The sequence below is a fragment of the Chlamydotis macqueenii genome, chromosome Z, assembly GCF_036417535.1.
Source record: "Chlamydotis macqueenii isolate bChlMac1 chromosome Z, bChlMac1.mat, whole genome shotgun sequence".
NCBI classification, from domain to species: Eukaryota; Metazoa; Chordata; class Aves; order Otidiformes; family Otididae; genus Chlamydotis; species Chlamydotis macqueenii.
Window position 1 is genome coordinate 68,792,997 of NC_141593.1, and position 21,339 is coordinate 68,814,335.

At 51.6% G+C, this 21,339-nt stretch overlaps 4 protein-coding genes across 4 annotated transcripts; all 4 read right to left on the bottom strand.

Annotated features, from left to right (window-relative positions):
- Positions 1–1,128: 1,128 nt before the first annotated feature.
- On the bottom strand, positions 1,129–2,211 carry LOC147596388 (uncharacterized). Its single transcript, XM_086770094.1, has 2 exons — positions 1,695–2,211; positions 1,129–1,649 (listed from the first exon to the last, which is right to left on the bottom strand). Exons 1-2 carry the CDS (start codon positions 2,134–2,136, stop codon positions 1,129–1,131), a joined length of 963 nt encoding a protein of 320 aa, XP_086626220.1. The 5' UTR covers positions 2,137–2,211.
- Positions 2,212–6,044: 3,833 nt separating this feature from the next.
- LOC147596389 (uncharacterized) lies at positions 6,045–7,884 on the bottom strand. The gene is made up of 4 exons (XM_086771370.1): positions 7,806–7,884; positions 7,503–7,600; positions 7,335–7,396; positions 6,045–7,074 (listed from the first exon to the last, which is right to left on the bottom strand). The coding sequence occupies exons 1-4, from the start codon at positions 7,882–7,884 to the stop codon at positions 6,045–6,047; spliced, it is 1,269 nt and encodes a 422-aa protein (XP_086627496.1).
- Positions 7,885–10,960: 3,076 nt separating this feature from the next.
- Positions 10,961–12,800, bottom strand: LOC147596390 (uncharacterized). The gene is made up of 4 exons (XM_086771371.1): positions 12,722–12,800; positions 12,419–12,516; positions 12,251–12,312; positions 10,961–11,990 (listed from the first exon to the last, which is right to left on the bottom strand). The coding sequence occupies exons 1-4, from the start codon at positions 12,798–12,800 to the stop codon at positions 10,961–10,963; spliced, it is 1,269 nt and encodes a 422-aa protein (XP_086627497.1).
- A 3,086-nt stretch (positions 12,801–15,886) lies between these two features.
- Positions 15,887–17,597, bottom strand: LOC147596391 (uncharacterized). Its single transcript, XM_086771372.1, has 3 exons — positions 17,508–17,597; positions 16,453–16,978; positions 15,887–16,407 (listed from the first exon to the last, which is right to left on the bottom strand). Exons 1-3 carry the CDS (start codon positions 17,595–17,597, stop codon positions 15,887–15,889), a joined length of 1,137 nt encoding a protein of 378 aa, XP_086627498.1.
- Positions 17,598–21,339: the final 3,742 nt, after the last annotated feature.

Consider the following 21,339-nt stretch of genomic DNA (forward strand, 5'->3'; position numbering starts at 1 on the left):
TTCTGAATTGACACACACACAAAAAAGAAAGCTTACTGCAACAAATTTTTATTCTTGATTTTGAAGGAGTTAAAAGGTCAGAGATTAAAAAAAAAAAAAGAGAGTGGAATGTTCTCTGGAGCTCATCGTGAGATAAATGACCAACATGACTAACACTGTACCTGGAAACTGAATGACAGTATATAATCTCAAAAAAAAAGGATGAAAAATCGGTCTGAAGACGCGCAAGACCACAACAGTGATCGTAACTGTGATGTGATTGTAAAGTGATGTAGTGTGAAGTCCATCCCTCAGTAACAACAGAACCTGTCACTCGGGGACTCGATGGCAATGAGCACTCCAGGCCTGGCCAGAAGGTAAAGCCTGTTGTGAAGGGCCTTGTCCAAGTAGCTCCTTTGAAGGCACTGACAGGCATGGGGCATCGAGCACCTGGCTCTAGGGAGCCTGTTCCAGTGTCTGACCGCCCTCTTGGTAAAGAAGGGTGTCCTAATATCAAGTCTGAACCTCCTCTGACGCAGCTTTGAAGCACTGCCATGCAGCCCATCGCTGGATCCCAGAGGGAAGAGCTCAGCACCTCCCTCTCCTCTCCTCTCCTCGATGCAGAGAGCAGCACCAAGTCGTGACTCCACGCAGGATGAAGGATTTGTGTGCTGCCGTGGCGCGGCTGCGCTGGGCAGTGCAGGTGGTAGGAGAGCAGAGCTCTGGGACAGGGGAGCAGAGGAGGAGGAGGAGGAGCTGAGGAGACCAGGGCTGGGGTGATGAGTGGTGGGGCACGCGCTGGCCCTGGAGAGCCCCCAGCTGGAAACTTCTGCCCGGAACCAGCTGCAGAGGTGCAGGCCCGGATCTGGGCAGCACCTGCCTTTGCGGGGAACAGTGAAATAGTACGGGGCACACGTAGAAGGAGCCCTGAGCGTTACATCGCAGCCCTCTTGGCAAAACAACTAAGAAAGGGCGAGGATAGCAAGGCCACCTGCACTGTTAGTGACACTGAGACTTTTTCTGTCATTTTAATGCATTTATTTAACTTGGATAATTGGGTTGAGGGGGCTGGGAGCCCTTGAGGGCTGGCAGATGTCCCAGTGGATGGCGCGGTCCTGTTTGGGTCATCCCCCGAGGCACCCTCCCCGGTCACCGGCGTGGTGCTGGTTTCTTGTTGTCTGGAGAGGCCTCGGAGCTGCCAGTCTTCCTCTTTGGGGGTCGCCGTGGCCCCCCAGGGGAGCGTTGACTGCCCGGGCTGGAAGTGGAGGGCCCGGGCACAGGCTCCCGTGGCTGCACCCGGGCCTCTTCTTGCTCCACGGAGATGGCAATGGGAGCAGAGGGGTGGCTGCCAGGACTCCCGCCAGGGGCAGTGGATGAGGCGCCGGGCAGCTCCTCCCCACTGGATCTCGCAGGGCTGCCAGATGGGACTGTGCTGGGGGCGAGACACCGTCTTGGGGAGGCAGCAGGGCCGGGAGCACCCGCGGGGCTGCCCTCCCGCCCCCTGGCAGCATGGGCATCCTGCCGGCCCAGGGGACGATGGGCCTCTCCGCTGGGCCCTTGCACGGCGACACGCGCCCGCTGTTGTGCACGTGTCGCCGTGCGGTTTTGGAGGGAGCCTCGCAGCCTCTGGACCGGCAGCTCTGCGTCCATCCTGCTGTTGGTGGGGATGCCTGTGTTGGTGTCCTCCGCCGTGGCTGCCTCCAGCACCCTGTTGCCAAAGAGCTCTTCCAGCTCCTGATGGACCCAGGACTGCAGGGTCTGGAAGAGCGTTGGGTGGTCCTCAAAATGGCTCAGCCAATTTGGGGGCTGGAGGCTGCCCACAGGACGCCTGGGCACCCCTTCTGCCGCCCGTCCTTGGGCTGCCCCACGGCGATGGAGGTGGTGGGCGCCCTGGGGTCCGGGAGCTCCTGCCGCCTGGCGGACAATGACTGATGATGTCCCAGGTGGTGTGATGACGTGCTCCATGTAGTCATCGTCCGCCCGCACCGAGTGCAAGATGGAGAGGATCCTCCTCTTGCAGAGGGGGCACTCGGGTTTGCTTTCAGCCCACTGCAAGATGCACAGGTAGCAAAACTGGTGGAGGCATGGCATCACGTAGCTGGCCTCCTCCCAGCTGTCCAGGCATATTGGACAGCGGTCCTTCAGCTCTGTGGCCATGCTCTCCACCGGTGCAGTGGGCTGGGGGGAGCTGGGGATGTTGAGCCGCTCCCTCTCCCTGGTGCTGCAGCAGCGGGTGTCACGCTAGGAAAGGAAGAGAGGCCATCATCATTGGCTGGCCCGGGGAGAGGTGGAAGAAATGCCCAGGTCCCTCAAGAAGGAAACCCTCCCACCTCCCCAGCCAGCTCACCTCTGCTGCTGCGAGCGCACCTCCTGCGTATCCCGGCTGCCTGAACCTGGCAGGGCCGGGGAAAATCCTTCAGCGGCTCTGGGGCCTGGGCTGGGGGGAGCTGGGGATGTTGAGCCGCTCCCTCTCCCTGGTGCTGCAGCAGCGGGTGTCACGCTGGAAAAGGAAGAGAGGCCATCGTCATTGGTTGGCCCGGGGAGAGGTGGAAGAAATGCCCAGGTCCCTCAAGAAGGAAACCCTCCCACCTCCCCAGCCAGCTCACCTCTGCTGCTGCGAGCACACCTCCTGTGTATCCCGGCTGCCTGAACCTGGCAGGGCCGGGGAAAATCCTGCAGGGGCTCTGGCCTCGCACACGGAGAGCTGCAACGAACAACTCCCCGAGCACGACACCAGCACCAAAGACCTAGCTCAGCGCTCCAGCCTCGCCAACTGCTCAGCTGGAGTCCGGGCACGAGCTGACCGGCTGAGACTCAGCACGCGCTCATAGGCACTGAGGGTCGCCTGGTCACAATCCATTGCTCAGGGACGTTCCAAGCCGTTGCTAGGTGACATCAGAGTCCGTCACGTGGACACGTCTCCGTCCATCCCTTGGTGACAACAAAACCTGTTGCCAAAATCGGGGACTCGATGGCATCGGAACCCATCGCTTGGTGAAGTCGCTGTCCACTGGTCAGGGACATCACGACAGGCTGTCCTCATCCACAGCCACAGCACAAGTGTCTGGGCTTACCAGAACGCCACTGCCCACTCCATCCCCTCCATCTCTTGTCTTGTTCTTGGCATCGGTGTTTCACGCCAGTCACCGAGGCCTTGGCCTTGTCTTCCTGGGGCCCTGTCATGTCACTCCGGCTGTGGCAGATGTCTCCAGGCACATATGGCAAGAAGGCTCACAGGCCAACGCCTCGTGCCTTCCTCAGAGGCTGGAGGACCAAGTCCCACAGGCCCTCCCCACAGCCCAGCGCTGCTGGCCAGCCCTCTGGGCTCCCCTGCTTTCTCCCACGGGGTGTCAAAGGCAGCACTTGGCACGCCCTGGCAGGTCCTCCATCTTTCTCCCCCAGCCGGAAGGTACAAGGGTGATCCCCTCTGCTCAGCACTCCTAAGGCCTCCTCTGGGCACTACGTCCTCCTTGGGGTCCCAGAGGCAGGTTGACAAACCAGAGGGGCAGCTGAGCCAGGAGCACCTGAGCCTCGACGTCTTCATTTTAAAATTAAAGCCTGTTCTGAATGGCATTTTCCAAATGCCTCTTTTTAATGCACTCGTAGGCACGAAGCATCGACCAGGTCTCTAGGACCATTTCAGGTCACATTCTAGGTGATGTTAAAAAAAAAAAAGTTTTCCAAGTAATTCTAAGATTGTAGAGGCTATTCAGCACTGTTCCCCTTGTACTTCATCTTCCAAAGAAAACTGATTTTGAAATAAGACGTTGCACTGTTACTTGAGCCTCAGTGAGAAAGTAAACGAGAAGGAGTGTCAAAGAAACCCAGCTAGACAGACTCATACTAAGAGGAGACTTGGAGAATCAGCAATCAGTCTTTAAAGCTGAGGTGCCATAGAAATACGATAAACTTTACAGCACCCATAGTAACAGAGAAAAAAAGAAATCAGTTCATCAGGCATAGGAAAATGGCACATTCGTCGTTTATTTTTGTGTTCCATAAATGTGAAGTGTGACTCTAGTTGTGGTATTCGGAAACCTTCAATGAAGACTCGATGTAAATCACTATCCATACGCTTGGCCTTCCTGTCTGTCTCCCGGTTTGCCATTTGTACTGGAAAACAACTGCAAGAAACAATACTCTTCTGTTTAGTTTGCGTACAAAGTGGAACCATTTAAGCCAAAGCTATGGTGTGGCAAAATTATAAAAGTATTGGTGTAAATTCCTGTCTGAAATGGTCTCCACCTTTCTTTTTCATGTGATTTAGGTCAGACTAAAGACACCATATTTCCGCTGGTGAAGGCAGTCTAAACAGGTACATTCCTTTCCTCATCTTTTCACAACTTTGGTTGTTGTTGCCAAGGGAAGATGTGTTGAGATTTTTATGCGTTAATCCTCCTACTGGACTTCTTTATCATGGCCCATACAAGAGAAGAAATTCAGAAATAATAGCTAGATAACGTGTCTCAAAAAGCTATTTAAGTCAGATCATCTGGTTTAAGTCCCTAATATATTGTTTGCAGATTCACTTCTCTTTAAAATAAAGTTGTTTGTTTGAGATGTTGAGTTAGGATAAAAACCAAAATTATGACTTAAAACTAGTCTCAATTGTCACTAACAAAGTCATTGTCATACAAATAGCCTCTCAAGAAAACTCAATATATTCCTGCAAGAATTGCAGAATTCATGGCTCTTCCATGCCTCTTCACGATAAGGGAAACTGTGCAAAATTAATTTCTACTGGTTACCTCTCTTTATCTATTACCTAGAAGATTCACTTCTCTTTAAACTGAAGTTGTTTGAGATGTTGAGTTAGGATAAAAAACAAAATTATGATTTAAAACGTCTCAATTGTCACTAACAAATTCATTGTCATATAAGTAAGACAGATCTACATTTTTCCTTATGCAAAGCCTACTTTCTAAGTATTGAAGGTTTCTGAATTGACACACACACAAAAAAGAAAGCTTACTGCAACAAATTTTTATTCTTGATTTTGAAGGAGTTAAAAGGTCAGAGATTAAAAAAAAAAAAAGAGAGTGGAATGTTCTCTGGAGCTCATCGTGAGATAAATGACCAACATGACTAACACTGTACCTGGAAACTGAATGACAGTATATAATCTCAAAAAAAAAAGGATGAAAAATCTGTCTGAAGACGTGCAAGACCATAACAGTGATCGTAACTGTGATGTGATTGTAAAGTGATGTAGTGTGAAGTCCATCCCTCAGTAACAACAGAACCTGTCACTCGGGGACTCGATGGCAATGAGCACTCCAGGCCTGGCTAGAAGGTAAAGCCTGTTGTGAAGGGCCTTGTCCAAGTAGCTCCTTTGAAGGCACTGACAGGCACGGGGCATCGAGCACCTGGCTCTAGGGAGCCTGTTCCAGTGTCTGACCGCCCTCTTGGTAAAGAAGGGTGTCCTAATATCAAGTCTGAACCTCCTCTGACGCAGCTTTGAAGCACTGCCATGCAGCCCATCGCTGGATCCCAGAGGGAAGAGCTCAGCACCTCCCTCTCCTCTCCTCTCCTTGATGCAGAGAGCAGCACCAAGTCGTGACTCCACGCAGGATGAAGGATTTGTGTGCTGCCGTGGCGCGGCTGCGCTGGGCAGTGCAGGTGGTAGGAGAGCAGAGCTCTGGGACAGGGGAGCAGAGGAGGAGGAGGAGGAGCTGAGGAGACCAGGGCTGGGGTGATGAGTGGTGGGGCACGCGCTGGCCCTGGAGAGCCCCCAGCTGGAAACTTCTGCCCGGAACCAGCTGCAGAGGTGCAGGCCCGGATCTGGGCAGCACCTGCCTTTGCGGGGAACAGTGAAATAGTACGGGGCACACGTAGAAGGAGCCCTGAGCGTTACATCGCAGCCCTCTTGGCAAAACAACTAAGAAAGGACGAGGATAGCAAGGCCACCTGCACTGTTAGTGACACTGAGACTTTTTCTGTCATTTTAATGCATTTATTTAACTTGGATAATTGGGTTGAGGGGGCTGGGAGCCCTTGAGGGCTGGCAGATGTCCCAGTGGATGGCGCGGTCCTGTTTGGGTCATCCCCCGAGGCACCCTCCCCGGTCACCGGCGTGGTGCTGGTTTCTTGTTGTCTGGAGAGGCCTCGGAGCTGCCAGTCTTCCTCTTTGGGGGTCGCCGTGGCCCCCCAGGGGAGCGTTGACTGCCCGGGCTGGAAGTGGAGGGCCCGGGCACAGGCTCCCGTGGCTGCACCCGGGCCTCTTCTTGCTCCACGGAGATGGCAATGGGAGCAGAGGGGTGGCTGCCAGGACTCCCGCCAGGGGCAGTGGATGAGGCGCCGGGCAGCTCCTCCCCACTGGATCTCGCAGGGCTGCCAGATGGGACTGTGCTGGGGGCGAGACACCGTCTTGGGGAGGCAGCAGGGCCGGGAGCACCCGCGGGGCTGCCCTCCCGCCCCCTGGCAGCATGGGCATCCTGCCGGCCCAGGGGACGATGGGCCTCTCCGCTGGGCCCTTGCACGGCGACACGCGCCCGCTGTTGTGCACGTGTCGCCGTGCGGTTTTGGAGGGAGCCTCGCAGCCTCTGGACCGGCAGCTCTGCGTCCATCCTGCTGTTGGTGGGGATGCCCGTGTTGGTGTCCTCCGCCGTGGCTGCCTCCAGCACCCTGTTGCCAAAGAGCTCTTCCAGCTCCTGATGGACCCAGGACTGCAGGGTCTGGAAGAGCGTTGGGTGGTCCTCAAAATGGCTCAGCCAATTTGGGGGCTGGAGGCTGCCCGCAGGACGCCTGGGCACCCCTTCTGCCGCCCGTCCTTGGGCTGCCCCACGGCGATGGAGGTGGTGGGCGCCCTGGGGTCCGGGAGCTCCTGCCGCCTGGCGGACAATGACTGATGATGTCCCAGGTGGTGTGATGACGTGCTCCATGTAGTCATCGTCCGCCCGCACCGAGTGCAAGATGGAGAGGATCCTCCTCTTGCAGAGGGGGCACTCGGGTTTGCTTTCAGCCCACTGCAAGATGCACAGGTAGCAAAACTGGTGGAGGCATGGCATCACGTAGCTGGCCTCCTCCCAGCTGTCCAGGCATATTGGACAGCGGTCCTTCAGCTCTGTGGCCATGCTCTCCACTGGCTGCAGTGGGCTGGGGGGAGCTGGGGATGTTGAGCTGCTCCCTCTCCCTGGTGCTGCGGCAGCGGGTGTCAAGCTAGAAAAGGAAGAGAGGCCATCATAATTGGATGGCCCGGGGAGAGGTGGAAGAAATGCCCAGGTCCCTCAAGAAGGAAACCCTCCCACCTCCCCAGCCAGCTCACCTCTGCTGCTGCGAGCGCACCTCCTGCGTATCCCGGCTGCCTGAACCTGGCAGGGCCGGGGAAAATCCTTCAGCGGCTCTGGGGCCTGGGCTGGGGGGAGCTGGGGATGTTGAGCCGCTCCCTCTCCCTGGTGCTGCAGCAGCGGGTGTCACGCTGGAAAAGGAAGAGAGGCCATCGTCATTGGTTGGCCCGGGGAGAGGTGGAAGAAATGCCCAGGTCCCTCAAGAAGGAAACCCTCCCACCTCCCCAGCCAGCTCACCTCTGCTGCTGCGAGCACACCTCCTGTGTATCCCGGCTGCCTGAACCTGGCAGAGCCGGGGAAAATCCTGCAGGGGCTCTGGCCTCGCACACGGAGAGCTGCAACGAACAACTCCCCGAGCACGACACCAGCACCAAAGACCTAGCTCAGCGCTCCAGCCTCGCCAACTGCTCAGCTGGAGTCCGGGCACGAGCTGACCGGCTGAGACTCAGCACGCGCTCATAGGCACTGAGGGTCGCCTGGTCACAATCCATTGCTCAGGGACGTTCCAAGCCGTTGCTAGGTGACATCAGAGTCCGTCACGTGGACACGTCTCCGTCCATCCCTTGGTGACAACAAAACCTGTTGCCAAAATCGGGGACTCGATGGCATCGGAACCCATCGCTTGGTGAAGTCGCTGTCCACTGGTCAGGGACATCACGACAGGCTGTCCTCATCCACAGCCACAGCACAAGTGTCTGGGCTTACCAGAACGCCACTGCCCACTCCATCCCCTCCATCTCTTGTCTTGTTCTTGGCATCGGTGTTTCACGCCAGTCACCGAGGCCTTGGCCTTGTCTTCCTGGGGCCCTGTCATGTCACTTCGGCTGTGGCAGATGTCTCCAGGCACATATGGCAAGAAGGCTCACAGGCCAACGCCTCGTGCCTTCCTCAGAGGCTGGAGGACCAAGTCCCACAGGCCCTCCCCACAGCCCAGCGCTGCTGGCCAGCCCTCTGGGCTCCCCTGCTTTCTCCCACGGGGTGTCAAAGGCAGCACTTGGCACGCCCTGGCAGGTCCTCCATCTTTCTCCCCCAGCCGGAAGGTACAAGGGTGATCCCCTCTGCTCAGCACTCCTAAGGCCTCCTCTGGGCACTACGTCCTCCTTGGGGTCCCAGAGGCAGGTTGACAAACCAGAGGGGCAGCTGAGCCAGGAGCACCTGAGCCTCGACGTCTTCATTTTAAAATTAAAGCCTGTTCTGAATGGCATTTTCCAAATGCCTCTTTTTAATGCACTCGTAGGCACGAAGCATCGACCAGGTCTCTAGGACCATTTCAGGTCACATTCTAGGTGATGTTAAAAAAAAAAAAGTTTTCCAAGTAATTCTAAGATTGTAGAGGCTATTCAGCACTGTTCCCCTTGTACTTCATCTTCCAAAGAAAACTGATTTTGAAATAAGACGTTGCACTGTTACTTGAGCCTCAGTGAGAAAGTAAACGAGAAGGAGTGTCAAAGAAACCCAGCTAGACAGACTCATACTAAGAGGAGACTTGGAGAATCAGCAATCAGTCTTTAAAGCTGAGGTGCCATAGAAATACGATAAACTTTACAGCACCCATAGTAACAGAGAAAAAAAGAAATCAGTTCATCAGGCATAGGAAAATGGCACATTCGTCGTTTATTTTTGTGTTCCATAAATGTGAAGTGTGACTCTAGTTGTGGTATTCGGAAACCTTCAATGAAGACTCGATGTAAATCACTATCCATACGCTTGGCCTTCCTGTCTGTCTCCCGGTTTGCCATTTGTACTGGAAAACAACTGCAAGAAACAATACTCTTCTGTTTAGTTTGCGTACAAAGTGGAACCATTTAAGCCAAAGCTATGGTGTGGCAAAATTATAAAAGTATTGGTGTAAATTCCTGTCTGAAATGGTCTCCACCTTTCTTTTTCATGTGATTTAGGTCAGACTAAAGACACCATATTTCCGCTGGTGAAGGCAGTCTAAACAGGTACATTCCTTTCCTCATCTTTTCACAACTTTGGTTGTTGTTGCCAAGGGAAGATGTGTTGAGATTTTTATGCGTTAATCCTCCTACTGGACTTCTTTATCATGGCCCATACAAGAGAAGAAATTCAGAAATAATAGCTAGATAACGTGTCTCAAAAAGCTATTTAAGTCAGATCATCTGGTTTAAGTCCCTAATATATTGTTTGCAGATTCACTTCTCTTTAAAATAAAGTTGTTTGTTTGAGATGTTGAGTTAGGATAAAAACCAAAATTATGACTTAAAACTAGTCTCAATTGTCACTAACAAAGTCATTGTCATACAAATAGCCTCTCAAGAAAACTCAATATATTCCTGCAAGAATTGCAGAATTCATGGCTCTTCCATGCCTCTTCACGATAAGGGAAACTGTGCAAAATTAATTTCTACTGGTTACCTCTCTTTATCTATTACCTAGAAGATTCACTTCTCTTTAAACTGAAGTTGTTTGAGATGTTGAGTTAGGATAAAAAACAAAATTATGATTTAAAACGTCTCAATTGTCACTAACAAATTCATTGTCATATAAGTAAGACAGATCTACATTTTTCCTTATGCAAAGCCTACTTTCTAAGTATTGAAGGTTTCTGAATTGACACACACACAAAAAAGAAAGCTTACTGCAACAAATTTTTATTCTTGATTTTGAAGGAGTTAAAAGGTCAGAGATTAAAAAAAAAAAAGAGAGTGGAATGTTCTCTGGAGCTCATCGTGAGATAAATGACCAACATGACTAACACTGTACCTGGAAACTGAATGACAGTATATAATCTCAAAAAAAAAAGGATGAAAAATCTGTCTGAAGACGTGCAAGACCATAACAGTGATCGTAACTGTGATGTGATTGTAAAGTGATGTAGTGTGAAGTCCATCCCTCAGTAACAACAGAACCTGTCACTCGGGGACTCGATGGCAATGAGCACTCCAGGCCTGGCTAGAAGGTAAAGCCTGTTGTGAAGGGCCTTGTCCAAGTAGCTCCTTTGAAGGCACTGACAGGCACGGGGCATCGAGCACCTGGCTCTAGGGAGCCTGTTCCAGTGTCTGACCGCCCTCTTGGTAAAGAAGGGTGTCCTAATATCAAGTCTGAACCTCCTCTGACGCAGCTTTGAAGCACTGCCATGCAGCCCATCGCTGGATCCCAGAGGGAAGAGCTCAGCACCTCCCTCTCCTCTCCTCTCCTTGATGCAGAGAGCAGCACCAAGTCGTGACTCCACGCAGGATGAAGGATTTGTGTGCTGCCGTGGCGCGGCTGCGCTGGGCAGTGCAGGTGGTAGGAGAGCAGAGCTCTGGGACAGGGGAGCAGAGGAGGAGGAGGAGGAGCTGAGGAGACCAGGGCTGGGGTGATGAGTGGTGGGGCACGCGCTGGCCCTGGAGAGCCCCCAGCTGGAAACTTCTGCCCGGAACCAGCTGCAGAGGTGCAGGCCCGGATCTGGGCAGCACCTGCCTTTGCGGGGAACAGTGAAATAGTACGGGGCACACGTAGAAGGAGCCCTGAGCGTTACATCGCAGCCCTCTTGGCAAAACAACTAAGAAAGGACGAGGATAGCAAGGCCACCTGCACTGTTAGTGACACTGAGACTTTTTCTGTCATTTTAATGCATTTATTTAACTTGGATAATTGGGTTGAGGGGGCTGGGAGCCCTTGAGGGCTGGCAGATGTCCCAGTGGATGGCGCGGTCCTGTTTGGGTCATCCCCCGAGGCACCCTCCCCGGTCACCGGCGTGGTGCTGGTTTCTTGTTGTCTGGAGAGGCCTCGGAGCTGCCAGTCTTCCTCTTTGGGGGTCGCCGTGGCCCCCCAGGGGAGCGTTGACTGCCCGGGCTGGAAGTGGAGGGCCCGGGCACAGGCTCCCGTGGCTGCACCCGGGCCTCTTCTTGCTCCACGGAGATGGCAATGGGAGCAGAGGGGTGGCTGCCAGGACTCCCGCCAGGGGCAGTGGATGAGGCGCCGGGCAGCTCCTCCCCACTGGATCTCGCAGGGCTGCCAGATGGGACTGTGCTGGGGGCGAGACACCGTCTTGGGGAGGCAGCAGGGCCGGGAGCACCCGCGGGGCTGCCCTCCCGCCCCCTGGCAGCATGGGCATCCTGCCGGCCCAGGGGACGATGGGCCTCTCCGCTGGGCCCTTGCACGGCGACACGCGCCCGCTGTTGTGCACGTGTCGCCGTGCGGTTTTGGAGGGAGCCTCGCAGCCTCTGGACCGGCAGCTCTGCGTCCATCCTGCTGTTGGTGGGGATGCCCGTGTTGGTGTCCTCCGCCGTGGCTGCCTCCAGCACCCTGTTGCCAAAGAGCTCTTCCAGCTCCTGATGGACCCAGGACTGCAGGGTCTGGAAGAGCGTTGGGTGGTCCTCAAAATGGCTCAGCCAATTTGGGGGCTGGAGGCTGCCCGCAGGACGCCTGGGCACCCCTTCTGCCGCCCGTCCTTGGGCTGCCCCACGGCGATGGAGGTGGTGGGCGCCCTGGGGTCCGGGAGCTCCTGCCGCCTGGCGGACAATGACTGATGATGTCCCAGGTGGTGTGATGACGTGCTCCATGTAGTCATCGTCCGCCCGCACCGAGTGCAAGATGGAGAGGATCCTCCTCTTGCAGAGGGGGCACTCGGGTTTGCTTTCAGCCCACTGCAAGATGCACAGGTAGCAAAACTGGTGGAGGCATGGCATCACGTAGCTGGCCTCCTCCCAGCTGTCCAGGCATATTGGACAGCGGTCCTTCAGCTCTGTGGCCATGCTCTCCACTGGCTGCAGTGGGCTGGGGGGAGCTGGGGATGTTGAGCTGCTCCCTCTCCCTGGTGCTGCGGCAGCGGGTGTCAAGCTAGAAAAGGAAGAGAGGCCATCATAATTGGATGGCCCGGGGAGAGGTGGAAGAAATGCCCAGGTCCCTCAAGAAGGAAACCCTCCCACCTCCCCAGCCAGCTCACCTCTGCTGCTGCGAGCGCACCTCCTGCGTATCCCGGCTGCCTGAACCTGGCAGGGCCGGGGAAAATCCTTCAGCGGCTCTGGGGCCTGGGCTGGGGGGAGCTGGGGATGTTGAGCCGCTCCCTCTCCCTGGTGCTGCAGCAGCGGGTGTCACGCTGGAAAAGGAAGAGAGGCCATCGTCATTGGTTGGCCCGGGGAGAGGTGGAAGAAATGCCCAGGTCCCTCAAGAAGGAAACCCTCCCACCTCCCCAGCCAGCTCACCTCTGCTGCTGCGAGCACACCTCCTGTGTATCCCGGCTGCCTGAACCTGGCAGAGCCGGGGAAAATCCTGCAGGGGCTCTGGCCTCGCACACGGAGAGCTGCAACGAACAACTCCCCGAGCACGACACCAGCACCAAAGACCTAGCTCAGCGCTCCAGCCTCGCCAACTGCTCAGCTGGAGTCCGGGCACGAGCTGACCGGCTGAGACTCAGCACGCGCTCATAGGCACTGAGGGTCGCCTGGTCACAATCCATTGCTCAGGGACGTTCCAAGCCGTTGCTAGGTGACATCAGAGTCCGTCACGTGGACACGTCTCCGTCCATCCCTTGGTGACAACAAAACCTGTTGCCAAAATCGGGGACTCGATGGCATCGGAACCCATCGCTTGGTGAAGTCGCTGTCCACTGGTCAGGGACATCACGACAGGCTGTCCTCATCCACAGCCACAGCACAAGTGTCTGGGCTTACCAGAACGCCACTGCCCACTCCATCCCCTCCATCTCTTGTCTTGTTCTTGGCATCGGTGTTTCACGCCAGTCACCGAGGCCTTGGCCTTGTCTTCCTGGGGCCCTGTCATGTCACTTCGGCTGTGGCAGATGTCTCCAGGCACATATGGCAAGAAGGCTCACAGGCCAACGCCTCGTGCCTTCCTCAGAGGCTGGAGGACCAAGTCCCACAGGCCCTCCCCACAGCCCAGCGCTGCTGGCCAGCCCTCTGGGCTCCCCTGCTTTCTCCCACGGGGTGTCAAAGGCAGCACTTGGCACGCCCTGGCAGGTCCTCCATCTTTCTCCCCCAGCCGGAAGGTACAAGGGTGATCCCCTCTGCTCAGCACTCCTAAGGCCTCCTCTGGGCACTACGTCCTCCTTGGGGTCCCAGAGGCAGGTTGACAAACCAGAGGGGCAGCTGAGCCAGGAGCACCTGAGCCTCGACGTCTTCATTTTAAAATTAAAGCCTGTTCTGAATGGCATTTTCCAAATGCCTCTTTTTAATGCACTCGTAGGCACGAAGCATCGACCAGGTCTCTAGGACCATTTCAGGTCACATTCTAGGTGATGTTAAAAAAAAAAAAGTTTTCCAAGTAATTCTAAGATTGTAGAGGCTATTCAGCACTGTTCCCCTTGTACTTCATCTTCCAAAGAAAACTGATTTTGAAATAAGACGTTGCACTGTTACTTGAGCCTCAGTGAGAAAGTAAACGAGAAGGAGTGTCAAAGAAACCCAGCTAGACAGACTCATACTAAGAGGAGACTTGGAGAATCAGCAATCAGTCTTTAAAGCTGAGGTGCCATAGAAATACGATAAACTTTACAGCACCCATAGTAACAGAGAAAAAAAGAAATCAGTTCATCAGGCATAGGAAAATGGCACATTCGTCGTTTATTTTTGTGTTCCATAAATGTGAAGTGTGACTCTAGTTGTGGTATTCGGAAACCTTCAATGAAGACTCGATGTAAATCACTATCCATACGCTTGGCCTTCCTGTCTGTCTCCCGGTTTGCCATTTGTACTGGAAAACAACTGCAAGAAACAATACTCTTCTGTTTAGTTTGCGTACAAAGTGGAACCATTTAAGCCAAAGCTATGGTGTGGCAAAATTATAAAAGTATTGGTGTAAATTCCTGTCTGAAATGGTCTCCACCTTTCTTTTTCATGTGATTTAGGTCAGACTAAAGACACCATATTTCCGCTGGTGAAGGCAGTCTAAAAAGGTACATTCCTTTCCTCATCTTTTCACAACTTTGGTTGTTGTTGCCAAGGGAAGATGTGTTGAGATTTTTATGCGTTAATCCTCCTACTGGACTTCTTTATCATGGCCCATACAAGAGAAGAAATTCAGAAATAATAGCTAGATAACGTGTAAGTCTCAAAAAGCTATTTAAGTCAGATCATCTGGTTTAAGTCCCTAATATATTGTTTGCAGATTCACTTCTCTTTAAAATAAAGTTGTTTGTTTGAGATGTTGAGTTAGGATAAAAACCAAAATTATGACTTAAAACTAGTCTCAATTGTCACTAACAAAGTCATTGTCATACAAATAGCCTCTCAAGAAAACTCAATATATTCCTGCAAGAATTGCAGAATTCATGGCTCTTCCATGCCTCTTCACGATAAGGGAAACAGTGCAAAATTAATTTCTACTGGTTACCTCTCTTTATCTATTACCTAGAAGATTCACTTCTCTTTAAACTGAAGTTGTTTGAGATGTTGAGTTAGGATAAAAAACAAAATTATGACTTAAAACTAGTCTCAATTGTCACTAACAAATTCATTGTCATATAAATAAGACAGATCTACATTTTTCCTTATGCAAAGCCTACTTTCTAAGTATTGAAGGTTTCTGAATTGACACACACACAAAAAAGAAAGCTTACTGCAACAAATTTTTATTCTTGATTTTGAAGGAGTTAAAAGGTCAGAGATTAAAAAAAAAAAAAGAGAGTGGAATGTTCTCTGGAGCTCATCGTGAGATAAATGACCAACATGACTAACACTGTACCTGGAAACTGAATGACAGTATATAATCTCAAAAAAAAAAAGGATGAAAAATCTGTCTGAAGACGTGCAAGACCATAACAGTGATCGTAACTGTGATGTGATTGTAAAGTGATGTAGTGTGAAGTCCATCCCTCAGTAACAACAGAACCTGTCACTCGGGGACTCGATGGCAATGAGCACTCCAGGCCTGGCTAGAAGGTAAAGCCTGTTGTGAAGGGCCTTGTCCAAGTAGCTCCTTTGAAGGCACTGACAGGCACGGGGCATCGAGCACCTGGCTCTAGGGAGCCCGTTCCAGTGTCTGACCGCCCTCTTGGTAAAGAAGGGTGTCCTAATATCAAGTCTGAACCTCCTCTGACGCAGCTTTGAAGCACTGCCATGCAGCCCATCGCTGGATCCCAGAGGGAAGAGCTCAGCACCTCCCTCTCCTCTCCTCTCCTCGATGCAGAGAGCAGCACCAAGTCGTGACTCCACGCAGGATGAAGGATTTGTGTGCTGCCGTGGCGCGGCTGCGCTGGGCAGTGCAGGTGGTAGGAGAGCAGAGCTCTGGGACAGGGGAGCAGAGGAGGAGGAGGAGGAGCTGAGGAGACCAGGGCTGGGGTGATGAGTGGTGGGGCACGCGCTGGCCCTGGAGAGCCCCCAGCTGGAAACTTCTGCCCGGAACCAGCTGCAGAGGTGCAGGCCCGGATCTGGGCAGCACCTGCCTTTGCGGGGAACAGTGAAATAGTACGGGGCACACGTAGAAGGAGCCCTGAGCGTTACATCGCAGCCCTCTCGGCAAAAAACGACTAAGAAAGGGCGAGGATAGCAAGGCCACCTGCACTGTTAGTGACACTGAGACTTCTTCTGTCGTTTCAATGCATTTATTTAACTTGGATAATTGGGTTGAGGGGGCTGGGAGCCCTTGAGGGCTGGCAGATGTCCCAGTGGATGGCGCGGTCCTGTTTGGGTCATCCCCCGAGGCACCCTCCCCGGTCACCGGCGTGGTGCTGGTTTCTTGTTGTCTGGAGAGGCCTCGGAGCTGCCAGTCTTCCTCTTTGGGGGTCGCCGTGGCCCCCCAGGGGAGCGTTGACTGCCCGGGCTGGAAGTGGAGGGCCCGGGCACAGGCTCCCGTGGCTGCAACCGGGCCTCTTCTTGCTCCACGGAGATGGCAGTGGGAGCAGAGGGGTGGCTGCCAGGACTCCCGCCAGGGGCAGTGGATGAGGCGCCGGGCAGCTCCTCCCCACTGGATCTTGCAGGGCTGCCAGACGGGGCTGTGCTGGGGGCGAGACACCGTCTTGGGGAAGCAGCAGGGCCGGGAGCACCCGCGGGGCTGCCCTCCCGCCCCCTGGCAGCATGGGCATCCTGCCGGCCCAGGGGACGATGAGCCTCTCCGCTGGGCCCTTGCACGGCGACACGTGCCCGCTGTTGTGCACGTGTCGCCGTGCGGTTTTGGAGGGAGCCTCGCAGCCTCTGGACCGGCAGCTCTGCGTCCATCCTGCTGTTGGTGGGGATGCCTGTGTTGGTGTCCTCCGCCGTGGCTGCCTCCAGCACCCTGTTGCCAAAGAGCTCTTCCAGCTCCTGATGGACCCAGGACTGCAGGGTCTGGAAGAGCGTTGGGTGGTCCTCAAAATGGCTCAGCCAATTTGGGGGCTGGAGGCTGCCCGCAGGACGCCTGGGCACCCCTTCTGCCGCCCGTCCTTGGGCTGCCCCACGGCGATGGAGGTGGTGGGCGCCCTGGGGTCCGGGAGCTCCTGCCGCCTGGCGGACAATGACTGATGATGTCCCAGGTGGTGTGATGACGTGCTCCATGTAGTCATCGTCCGCCCGCACCGAGTGCAAGATGGAGAGGATCCTCCTCTTGCAGAGGGGGCACTCGGGTTTGCTTTCAGCCCACTGCAAGATGCACAGGTAGCAAAACTGGTGGAGGCATGGCATCACGTAGCTGGCCTCCTCCCAGCTGTCCAGGCATATTGGACAGCGGTCCTTCAGCTCTGTGGCCATGCTCTCCACCGGTGCAGTGGGCTGGGGGGAGCTGGGGATGTTGAGCCGCTCCCTCTCCCTGGTGCTGCAGCAGCGGGTGTCACGCTAGGAAAGGAAGAGAGGCCATCATCATTGGCTGGCCCGGGGAGAGGTGGAAGAAATGCCCAGGTCCCTCAAGAAGGAAACCCTCCCACCTCCCCAGCCAGCTCACCTCTGCTGCTGCGAGCGCACCTCCTGCGTATCCCGGCTGCCTGAACCTGGCAGGGCCGGGGAAAATCCTTCAGCGGCTCTGGGGCCTGGGCTGGGGGGAGCTGGGGATGTTGAGCCGCTCCCTCTCCCTGGTGCTGCAGCAGCGGGTGTCACGCTGGAAAAGGAAGAGAGGCCATCGTCATTGGTTGGCCCGGGGAGAGGTGGAAGAAATGCCCAGGTCCCTCAAGAAGGAAACCCTCCCACCTCCCCAGCCAGCTCACCTCTGCTGCTGCGAGCACACCTCCTGTGTATCCCGGCTGCCTGAACCTGGCAGGGCCGGGGAAAATCCTGCAGGGGCTCTGGCCTCGCACACGGAGAGCTGCAACGAACAACTCCCCGAGCACGACACCAGCACCAAAGACCTAGCTCAGAGCTCCAGCCTCGCCAACTGCTCAGCTGGAGTCCGGGCACGAGCTGACCGGCTGAGACTCAGCACGCGCTCATAGGCACTGAGGGTCGCCTGGTCACAGTCCATTGCTCAGGGATGTTCCAAGCCGTTGCTAGGTGACATCAGAGTCCGTCACGTGGACACGTCTCCGTCCATCCCTTGGTGACAACAAAACCTTTCAGTTAGGTTACATACATGGCTTCAGAATGCTTGTTAAATTTTTGGTGCCAAATTGCGAAGTAGTTCCTTCTATTGTGATTTACAATGGCTCTTTTCTTTATTTTTTGTTTTTTTACCTCTACAATTGCAAGTGTACACAATGGTAAAGTCAGTACTGTGGTGGCTTTGAGATTACTTCACACCTTCTTTCCGAAGTAAGATGTAGGTTTAATCCCCAAACTATGGAAAAGACTATCAGGTACATTCCTTCTGAAGTTTCTAGTGGTAGCATGAATCATAATACTGAAAAGGTGTTTTTAGCAAAGCTCTTATGAGGGCCAAATATGAAGACTGCAGAAAGAAAGTGTCTCAGTAGTAATATGACTTCAACTAGTGGTATCAGAATAGCTAATCAAGGTGTCTTTGGTGAAGGAACCATATGAAGGTGTATATCTGAGGGGGCAAATCTACAGTCCAAATGGTGGGAAAAATTTGTAAGACTCCTTGAGCTAATCATGGCTCTGTAGCCTGAAATATTGCCTGACTCGTGTTTCTCATCACCTCTGTTTTAAATGGAAATCCTTATCATGCAGAAGGCTTTGTGTGAGGTTAGAAACAATGGACAGCATTTTGTCGTGATTTCTATATATATATTTTTTTTTAATATGAAGCTGAGACATTAAATCTCAGCAATGCAACAAGTCATGGGTAGGTTTGAACCCAAATTGTTAAAATCTCAATAAAGAATTCAGATATTAGATAAATCAGAATAGCTTTGCAGAATATAATAGTTACTCCATTTTAAACCAACCAAATTAAAGCCTGTTCTAATTCTGTATTTTGTGTCATTTTAATTAATCTTTAATAGCATACTCCAATTTTGTTACATGAAAATCTCAGTATTTTTATTGAATATGTTTCTTTAAATCACTGCGGACCCAGCCATGCCTATGGAGCAGGACATCACTCTGCCTTTTATGACATTTAATAAACACAGGGTCGGTAATTCCTGTTTTGAGTGTTTTTTGTTTTTTTTTTTTGTGGGGAGTATTTCTCTCATCTGGTCTTTGCTTTGCAGTTTTGGGTTGCTGTGTCTCCTGCTTACTGAGACAGTTTGTATTTTCAGTTGCACTAAAAGTTTCCTTTCTTCCTTCCACTTTTGTTCTGGTACACCCTTTAACTCCCTTTCTAGTTGTTATTTCCTTTGACCTTGAAAATCTTTCTCTCATTCTAGCGTTAATTTTCCCAGTAATATTTACATTTTCTTTTGCTTTGTTCCTTCACCTTCCCTCAAGGAATCAGCAGTCTCCCTTGCCAACTTCTTACTCCTCATGTGTTTGTAAAATCATTTATTATTTATCATTTCACTCTATGCTTTATTTTTCATTCATTTTTATCACAGCATTCTTGATCCTTGTCATTGATTCCTTTACTCTAAGCTTTTATGCAACCTCTTTGAAGCACTGATTCTTTATGTTGTTGCTCTTTCATTTACTTTTTCTATTTGTTTTTCTGGTTATCCACAGTGGTCACTTATTTATTGAAGTTTGTAATGTTGTTTCTAATTTGTGCTTGTTATGACATACAAAATTCCATCTGTTTTTAGAAACTGCATATGCATTTGTAATTCACATGTGTCCTGCATTTATTTTTTACAAAACCCATATAAAACTAAGCATAACCTCTGTGTTACCAAAAATACATTACGGATACTACAAAGCAAAACTAATTTGCAAGCTTATACAGTGACCTTGAGGATGTTTGAAGCTATAACACAAATAGTAGCATCCTAATAGAACTATCTAGTATACCTGTGCTGTCTTTAATTTTTTCAGCCTAGTTGAAGGTATGTTGTGGGTTTCTGGTAAAAGTGGACAGGAGAATGACTGAAAAGGATATTCTAAATTTTGTTCTTCAAATAAATGACCAGTATTTTAAAGAATTATTTTTTATTGATAATTTAAAGAACCAGGTCATGTAGCCTCTCAAGGATCTGTCACATTCCTTGGTATTCTTAAGTAATTTTTGCTTGCATTTGATTAGATGTAGTAGAATTTCACTGTGTTTATCTCAGTTTTTTATATTAATTTAGACTGAAAATACTTTCAAGGCTTCCTACTGCATATCCAGTCTTTTCTGTTACGTGAGAAAGATTTTTTTAAAATTTGCTTCTTTCTCCATAATACATACATATTTTGGTCAAATTGATATCTTGCTGCTCTCCCTTTTGGCGCCACATCAAATTTATGGGAATCCTCTATATTGTACTTCTGCTTCCTCCTCAAAATGAATGCACTGCTTGGCATGGTTAAGGCTTTTATCTTACTTAATGCTGCAGGCAAAATAGCAGGTGGTAAGTATGATCGTGGTACTTTGGCAGAACTGCCTGGGAAACTTACACATTGCTAATGTTACATTGCATTTGGCTCTAGATGCTAGTTTTACAGTCTCAAGCAAAGCCTGGTGACTTCAGTCAATTTAAATAAAAACTTGCATGGAATTTAACGCAAGAGCTAGGCTGAATGAGAAGATAACTAGATGGGTAACATTATACATCACATGCAAGGTAATAAATGCATGTTTTTAAAGTAAAAGGCAACTGTGAGGACACCTAGTAAACTAGTGTCCTAGTAAACTAGTCTGAATTTAACAGGAATGGGGAAAAAAGATAGCTTTTCTCATCCTTTGTGACATTTCAGCATGAGGAAAGGTGCAAGAAAAGGAGTATTTGCTGTCAGTTAACTCTCATGAAGGGTGTTTAACATCTTTGATGACGACATGGGCAGAGGGTTAGAGTGCACCCTCAGGAAGTTCGCTGACGTCAACCTGTGTGGTGCAGCCATGAAGATGATAAGAGGGCTGGAGCACCTCTTCTGTGAGGACAGGATGAGAGAGTTGGGGATGTTCAGCCTGGGGAAGAGAAGGCTCCAGTGAGACCTTACAGCCTCCAGTACCTAAAGGGGGCTTATAAGAAAGATGGGGAGGAACTCTTTAGCAGGGCCTGTTGTGATAGGATGAGAGGTAATGGTTTTAAAATAGAAAATAGTAAATCTAGATGAGATACCAGGGAAAAAAAATTTACAATGAGGGTGGTAGAACACTGGCACAAGTTACCCAGAGAGGTGGTTGATGCCCCATCCCTGGAAAAATTCAAGGCCAGGCTGGACAGGGCTCTGAGCAACCCGATCTAGTTGGAGATGCTCCTGCTCCTTGCAGGGGGGTTGAACTAGATGGCCTTTAAATGTCCCTTCCAACCCAAACCATTCTATGATTCTATGAATAACTCATGTCTACAGCAATGTTGAATTAACTGCAGTGTATGTATACATTTTTACAGTGGGAGAGGAAAAGGTTAAGAAATCTCATACACAATATTACTTAATAGATATTTAACACTTTGTCCTGGTTTTGGCAGGGGTGGAGTTAATTTTCCTTCCAGTAGCCAGTGTGTTTTAGATTTTGGATGTGAAGAATGTTGATAAACACACGGGTGACAGGAGTTGTTGCTAATGAGACTGAGGACACTGTCCTGCTTTCCAGATCTCACTAATGTGCAGGTGCAGGAAGCTCAGAGAAAGACAGAATAATAGACCCAAACTGGCTAGAAGAGTATTCCATGCCATAAATATCACGCTTAGTATATAAGTGGGGGTTGACTGGGACGGGGGTA